This window comes from Physella acuta, unplaced genomic scaffold (genome assembly GCF_028476545.2).
Source record: "Physella acuta isolate Inbredline_101_S28 unplaced genomic scaffold, ASM2847654v3 ptg001480l, whole genome shotgun sequence".
Taxonomy (NCBI): domain Eukaryota; kingdom Metazoa; phylum Mollusca; class Gastropoda; family Physidae; genus Physella; species Physella acuta.
This window is the reverse complement of record NW_026732995.1, coordinates 1042418-1051255: the sequence shown is the minus strand read 5'-3', so window position 1 is coordinate 1051255 and position 8838 is coordinate 1042418. Positions and strand designations below refer to the sequence as shown.

The 8838-nt window shown below is 43.3% G+C and overlaps 1 protein-coding gene across 1 annotated transcript; it reads left to right on the top strand.

Moving 5' to 3' along the window:
• Positions 1-5369: 5369 nt before the first annotated feature.
• Positions 5370-8027, top strand: LOC131928295 (uncharacterized). The gene is made up of 2 exons (XM_059284285.1): positions 5370-5554; positions 6936-8027. The coding sequence occupies exon 2, from the start codon at positions 7018-7020 to the stop codon at positions 7939-7941; it is 924 nt and encodes a 307-aa protein (XP_059140268.1). The 5' UTR covers positions 5370-5554; positions 6936-7017; the 3' UTR covers positions 7942-8027.
• The last annotated feature ends 811 nt before the right edge of the window (positions 8028-8838 follow it).

Here is an 8838-nt window from a genome sequence, read left to right as displayed (position 1 = left end):
TTTTGATAGGATATAGGTTTTGATGGGTCACATCCGAGTTTTCAATTGCCCACATTCAAAGTCTCAAAGGGCCATACCCAAGCTCTGATTGAGCCACACTAAAGGTCTTGATGGGCCACATCCAAGATCTTGATGGGCCACACCCAATGTCTTGATGGGCCACACCCAAGGTCTTAATGCTCCACACACAAGGTCTTGATGGGCCACACCCAAGGTCTTGATGGGCCACACCCAAGGTCTTGATGGGCCACACCCAAGGTCTTGATGGGCCACACCCAAGGTCTTGATGGGCCACACCCAAGGTATTGATGGGCCACACACAAGGTCTTGATGGGCCACACCCTAGGTCTTGATGGGCCACACACAAGGTCTTGATGGGCCACACCCAAGGTCTTGATGGGCCACACACAAGGTCTTGATGGGCCACACATGAGGTATTGATGGGCCACACATGAGGTATTGATGGGCCACATCCAAGTCTTGATGGGCCACACATAAGGTCTTGATGGGCCACACATAAGGTCTTGATGGGCCACACATAAGGTCTTGATGGGCCACACATGAGGTATTGATGGGCCACATCCAAGTCTTGATGGGCCACACATAAGGTCTTGATGGGCCACACCCAACGTCTTGATGGGCCACACAAGATCTTGATGGGCCACACCCACGGTCTTGATGGGCCACACACAAGGTCTTGATGGGCCACACCCAAGGTCTTGATAGGCCACACCCAAGGTCTTGATGGGCCACACCTAAGGTCTTGATGGGCCACACCCAAGGTCTTGATGGGCCACACACAAGGTCTTGACGGGCCACACACAAGGTCTTGATGGGCCATACCCAAGGTCTTGATGGGCCACACATAAGGTCTTGATGGGCCACACCCAAGGTCTTGATGGGCCACACATGAGGTATTGATGGGCCACACCCAAGGTCTTGATGGGCCACACCTAAGGTCTTGATGGGCCACACATGAGGTATTGATGGGCCACACCCAAGGTCTTGATGGGCCACACCTAAGGTCTTGATGGGCCACACCCAAGGTCTTGATGGGCCACACACAAGGTCTTGACGGGCCACACACAAGGTCTTGATGGGCCATACCCAAGGTCTTGATGGGCCACACATAAGGTCTTGATGGGCCACACATGATGTATTGATGGGCCACACACAAGGTCTTGATGGGCCACACACAAGGTCTTGATGGGCCACACCCAAGGTCTTGATGGGCCACACATAAGGTCTTGATGGGCCACACATGAGGTATTGATGGGCCACACATAAGGTCTTGATGGGCCACACCTAAGGTCTTGATGGGCCACACCTAAGGTCTTGATGGGCCACACCCAAGGTCTTGATGGGCCACACATAAGGTCTTGATGGGCCACACATAAGGTCTTGATGGGCCACACATGAGGTATTGATGGGCCACACATGAGGTATTGATGGGCCACACATAAGGTCTTGATGGGCCACACCTAAGGTCTTGATGGGCCACACCCAAGGTCTTGATGGGCCACACCCAAGGTCTTGATGGGCCACACATGAGGTATTGATGGGCCACACATAAGGTCTTGATGGGCCACACCTAAGGTCTTGATGGGCCACACCCAAGGTCTTGATGGGCCACACATGAGGTATTGATGGGCCACACATAAGGTCTTGATGGGCCACACCTAAGGTCTTGATGGGCCACACCCAAGGTCTTGATGGGCCACACATGAGGTATTGATGGGCCACACATAAGGTCTTGATGGGCCACACCTAAGGTCTTGATGGGCCACACCCAAGGTCTTGATGGGCCACACATAAGGTCTTGATGGGCCACACCCAAGGTCTTGATGGGCCACACCCAAGGTCTTGATGGGCCACACCTAAGGTCTTGATGGGCCACACCCAAGGTCTTGATGGGCCACACACAAGGTCTTGATGGGCCACACCCAATGTCTTGATGGGCCACACCCAAGGTCTTGATGGGCCACACCCAATGTCTTGATGGCCACACATAAGGTCTTGATGGGCCACACCTAAGATCCTGATAGGCCATAATCGTTTTTGATGGGCCACAACCAAGGTCTTAGTGGGCAACGCCCAATGTCTGGGTGGGCTACATCATGGAAATACCTTTGATTAAAAAATGTAGGCAGGACATTCAAATTATTTAAATTTGTATGCAAGTATATTTTAAACTTGTAATAATCGCCACCTACGACTTTTTAAATAGATCAAAATTGTATGACAATATTTTCAATACAGTGATAACTGCTTGCTATTTTTTAATGAGGCAATAAATGCCAGCCGCTACATATTAATCACGCAATAATGGCTTGCGTCACCTTTCAAAATGTCACCTCTCCCTTCTGTGAGAGTCAATCGTCTGCTCCACCGGAAATCGTGTTAAATTACACGGGAAAATGCCGGGACTTCTGCCATCGGGTCAACTTTAAAATAAACCAACGAAATAAAAAAGGAAATATATTTTTCATATGCATTTTCATAGGTCAAAGTTTATGTTACACAGCATTGAACTATCTGGTTTGTATTAGCGCTCATTGTATACTTAAGGAATGGCGGGTCTGAGGTAAAGAAATGTAACAGATGATATTGTATTGATAAGCACTTTTGCCAACCTTAAAGACTACAGTACAAAGTAGTCCGATTCAGAAGTTAACATAATGAAGAGGGGAGAAACCAATGATGAGTTGGAGTGGTTAATCAAGTATATAAAGCTCAAATGTAATCTGTGTCTCTGTATGTATGTAAAATGTTTGTGAAACACGTGCATGTAGTGAAAAACTCGACCTGATCGCCAGTGTAATATTTTTCAAATGTTGATTTGTGTACAAAAATCAAAAATTGATTATTTAAAAACTCAGTATTGATCATTTTCAAAAATCAAATTTCATTTTTCAGTTTAAGATTTTAATTTACGTTATGTGCAAAGAACAAAATTAAACAAAATGTATTACCCGTTACGAAAAATTCCAATTTTGTTTGAGAAAAGTATACTAATTACGTCCTTTTGTACCAATTAATTCCCTTGATATAGGATTGACAAAAAAATAAAACAAAAAAAAATCTAATTTACATGGTTTGATAGTGCAATGTGGTATGTAAAACACGGGTATTTTAGATACTACTTTTTTTATACACTGACTGTATTGTTTACAAATTATTTTTTAACAATAAAAGTTTAGAACCCGTCCCAAATGTCCTCTATGTTTACGTTTATGTTGCGCTATTGTTTGCGTTTGTCTTTGTGTTTGTGAAGACATTTGGTTTTGTGTTTATGTTTGCGTTTGTGTTTTGGATTTTGTTATGGTTGTGGTTGGTTGTGTTTAGGGTTAAGTTTAGAGTTATGTGTTATTTTCTCAAACATCCGTACTTGCATACAGACATTTAAATGGACAAGTAATATTTTTTCTAAACCCGGACAATGTCGGGTGTATACTGCTCACTAAACACACAAGTCGCAGTTCTTTACAGATAGGCTTTTCACAGAGGTCAGTGTAGGGCCTGGCCGGGACGGCTAGTTTACCTATATTAATGTAAATTGTTTAAATAATAACACTCACACCCCCTTCCCCCCCCCCCCCGCCCCCGACTAGACTAAACGTGAATACCAACTAGTTTGACGGCCTCCAACCCATTAGAGGAGTATAGTAATACTGTACTGACACCCACTTTAAAGCAAACATATCGAGTAGTTAATAAATTATGTTCAATCGTTTCAAATCTCTTCGCGAGAAACCTGCTTGTATTCTGTTACGTCTCAAGATCAATCATCGAACTCTCGTTTGATCTCTCGTGACTCGTAGCGCAATTCTCGCGGATCTTTCAGTAAGTATCGTGGGACCTAAGCACAAAAGGAGATCATTAGTGCCAAGTGGCTACATGAAAGTGGTGCATTTGTAATTTGTCATTGACACTATTAAGGTGTTCTACACACTTTTACATAATGCCACACACAATTTCAGAAATGTTCCTCACACTTTCACACATGTTCCTCACACTTTCACACATGTTCCTCACACTTTCACACATGTTCTACACGCTTTCACACACACACACACACTTTCACACATGTTCCTCACACTTTCACACACACTTTCACACACGTTCTACGCATTTTCACACACACTTTCACACATGTTCCACACACTTTCACACACACTTTCACACACGTTCTACGCATTTTCACACACACTTTCACACATGTTCTACACGCTTTCACACACACACACACTTTCACACATGTTCCTCACACTTTCACACACACTTTCACACACGTTCTACGCATTTTCACACACACTTTCACACATGTTCCTCACACTTTCACAAATGTTCTTCACACATGTTCTTCACACTTTCACACATGTTCCACACACTTTCACACATGTTCTTCACACATTCACACATGTTCTTCACATTTTTACACATGTTCCTCACACTTTCACAAATGTTCCACACACTTTCACACATGTTCTTCACACTTTCACACATGTTCCACACACTTTCACACATGTTCCACACACTTTCACACATGTTCCACACACTTTCACACATGTTCCACACACTTTCACACATGTTCTTCACACATTCACACATGTTCTTCACATTTTTACACATGTTCTTCACACTTTCACACATATTCTTCACACTTTTAAACATGTTCTTTACACTTTCACACACTTTCACACATATTCTACACACTTTCACACATGTTCTTCACACATTCACACATGTTCTTCACACTTTTACACATGTTCTTCACACATTCACACATGTTCTTCACACATTCACACATGTTCTACACACTTTCACACACTTTCACACATGTTCCACACACTTTCACACACATTATTCACATTTTAATTCATACTCTGCCTATATTTACACATAATCAGCATACTTGAATGCGTTACGTCAAATTCTTAACGACTGCTTCGCCCCATAAAACCACCAATACTTAACCTGCAACTTACGATCGTGGCTTGGATTACGTAAGGATTAGTCCCCGTGCTTGGGAACTAAACATCCCATTGTTCCACTTAGGTACGGCACCGATCAGCGGCAAATACCTATACGCCCACAGCTCCCCCGACCTCTCCCTGACCCGATCACCGTTGTTTACCCCCCCCCCCCCCCCACCCCTATTGTTTACTTCAACCATGCTGGGACTATAGATTTCTGCCTCGTCTTGAACTGTCGTCTGCAAAGATTTATTACTAGGAGCCATTCACTTCAAGTAGAAATTTTTTTTAAAGCTACACCCGTCGCCCTGTTGTAAATGTAATATGAAATGGTAATAGATCTAACCGACGACTTGTAGTGTGTAAATAGCCACGATCGAACGGGATATTCGCACGACTTGCGTTTGTATCCGATTTCCGAATCAATACAGTCAAGTTGTTGGTGGGAGTTGTAAAATATAAACACACGTTCGCCCAGACTGCAGACAGGCCGTGTGTATAGCAAACAAGACAAACCCCCTTTACATGGATGAGAAACTTTTGTAGTTTGTGCTGGGTTCTTTTGGTTGCTTGGTCCAGTGAGTTCATTATTTTTCTCAAATTGATTTATTTTAATTAGTGTCTTTTGGAATACGCGGCTGTTTAATTAAGTTGTTTATACTTTGAAGTTGTATCTCTTCAAGTTGGATATATCTTATATGTATATAATCTTCACTTGGTAAGGGTCTTCATGTTGTGCATAGATCGTCGTGTTGTATATACTTTTATGTTATGTATATCTTCATGTTTCGTAGGCCTATATCTCCATGTTGTGCATATATTCATGTTAAGTATATCTTCATGTTGTATTTATTTTCACGTGGTATATATCATCTTCATGATGCATAAATGTTCATGTTGTATATATCTAGACAGTAGCGTAAGCAGAGGTATCAGAGGGGGTTATAAATATTATAAATTACCCTACCCCACTCCCATAGACCCACACCATAGAATATTATATATATATATATATATATATATATATATATATATATATATATATATATATATATATATATCATTAGTATAGACAGAAGGTGTTTGGTGTGTTACAACCCCCCACTAATGACAGCTGTTTTATCCACTGCTCGCAATGTCGCTGGTTGCACTTTCCATGTTACATCATGAAACAATCGGTTCAAATATTTAGGTCAGCACTGGTGTAGACAGTTATGAGAAAGGGGTGTTACAACCTCCCCCCCCCCCTCACCCCCCGTCCAAACGAACCTTAAAATGAAAGCTAACGCATGATGTTTTAGCTAGTGGTGACTGTGTGCTCGTGTTACTATTGTCTCGTGTCTATTATTTTTTTTTTTGAAAGTCATAAAACGATATTACATTTTTAACACCGTTACGAAATATGTATATGCGTGTGGATGCGTGTGTGTGTGTGTCCACTTTTGTCTCGTGAAAGAGTGGATGCTAGCCCACATTTTAAGAAGATATTTCCTTTTGGTGCAGATTCTGCCGTGGCTGATCATACCAATCTTAGAAAGGCAATCTCTGCCAGAAGTATAGCAGATCATTGTGATTGGTACAATGTGTGCAGCTGTTTTTCTTCTCCTCTCCGAGTCTACCGCTGCCCTTTTTCCTTCAGCGATGAGTAAGGATGTCAGTCCGCACGGCCTGTCTCCACAATGTTCTGTCAGCTTCTCCTACATTTATCATTTATGTCTGCTTGCATATAAAGTTGCCGTTTGCAGACGCCTCTTTAATTCATATATATATATATATATATATATATATATATATATATATATATATATATATATATATATATATATATATATATATATATATATATATATATATATATATATATATATATATATATATATATATATATATATGACCAAATCCGCCGATGTATTTATCTACAAGTTGTATATATCTTAGATTTCCTTCAACTTTCCCCAGATAAATCTCCTGAGTCAACACCTAACGCCTACATGTACTGTACAACACTCGGGGTACCACCAAACATTTGTATGTGAGGACAATGTCACCCGGCAACTTCCGAGCTGTTGGGAAGTCCTCGCATATTGTAGGCGCTGCAGACACACCCCCACAACCCCCCCAGTCCGGGTCTATGGATAGACTGAGGACCGCTGACAGAAGCCCCCATGTGAAGCGAGAGCCGCATCTGGCTACCAGTGGAGCCAAGAAGATCGATAGAGCCTCCAGTGCTAAATCTCTAAAACAATCAGAAAAGCAACTCACTCCCGCCAACTCCCCGCCCTCAACCAACCCACCGCCCACGAAAGCGTGGGAGGAGTTCCACTCGCAGCTAAATGCGATCGGTGACTACAACCCCATCAGAGTTAAAACTCGACAACAACGTGAAATCGGCGGTAGTACAGAGTTCCAGGCCGTCATGGCTGAACTGTTTCAAAGCAAACAGCGGGAGCGCCAGGCCACGCCCTGTGACCGGCAGGCACGAGGCATGCAGGAAGGAGGCTCCAACATCAACCCTTACACGCTTCGCTTTCTGGGGAAAGTCAAGACGAACCGAAGAGCTCTGAATCAAGGGAAAGAACCTGCGAAACGGGAAACAAAAACAAACTCGCGGGTGGTGGAAAATGCTCAGAGAGGCTGGAGAATCCTACGAGCGCATGTGCGAGACATGGCGTTTCAAAGACGTCTGTCTCGTCCAAAACTCAACTGGGACATTCTGAACTACACCATGCACGAGATGACGCACTGGGAACGTAGGCGCTACGAGCTGTACCAGCGCTACGGCGTCGTGCCAAAGGTCATGGAGGATGGTACTGTTGTCAAGGAAAACACGATGCTAAGCGACAAGTTGAAGTCCGCCATGGCTGGCCAGGCGGACAGGCCGGAAATCAAACCGAGAAATTCTAAAAATAGTAGCAACGTATCCAACAGAAGGAGACTATACAAATCCTATAGCTGGCACACGTAGACGCTCAACAAACAGCTTGAATTTATCGAAGGTGGACAGTCATAGCCTAATAATACAGGTCTAACCACGTATACTACTTATTTACATTGAAAATAAATTAGCAGGGGTCTAGATCATGAGGTGATGTCCTCTAGAGTGGTCTAGAGGAGTCCCTTTTTACAAGCTCACAGTACGTGTCTGCTCACGACACCTCTTCCACACAGTTCAGCGACCAAACTTTTACTAAAGATAGCTAGTTTCAGTGGCGTAGCGAGGGGGGGGGGGGGTGCGGACCGCACCGGGTGACACCATTTAGGGGGGTGACACCAAGGCAAAAAATAGCAAAATATAGAGAGAAAAACTTGAGGGGGGTGCAAATCGAAAACTTGAGGGGGGGGGGGGTGCAAATCGAAAGTTTGAGGGGGGGTGCAAATCGAAAATTTGAAAGTTTGTCCCCGGGAAGGGTCGCGCCTCAGGGGGGGGGGTGACACCATTAAGTGCCGCACCGGGTGACACCCGACCTCGCTACGCCACTGGCTAGTTTGTTATATTTTCTTATTCTCACTGCATTTTAAAGCTTATCATTATTTCTATATTGATCTAGGATTTAAAAAAGCAACATAGTATCTGCCATGGTCGCCTACATGTCTGTCTGCGCCTATATATTAATAGAAGTTAGATCGTCGTTCAATGACAGTAAATCCTAGCAGTTTTTATGCAATCATTCAACACGTTGTCGTGAATCACTGAAGCAGATAATTATGCCAATGGAACTTGTCGCTGTAGTGTGTATCATGTTCATGACTTCTCCTGAATGTATTGTAAACATTTAACTGCTGTGTGATCCGGCCCATATCTTTGCGCAGTTTTTAATTGACAAGGGACATTGATTTATTTCTGGGAATTTCCTCTGTCGTG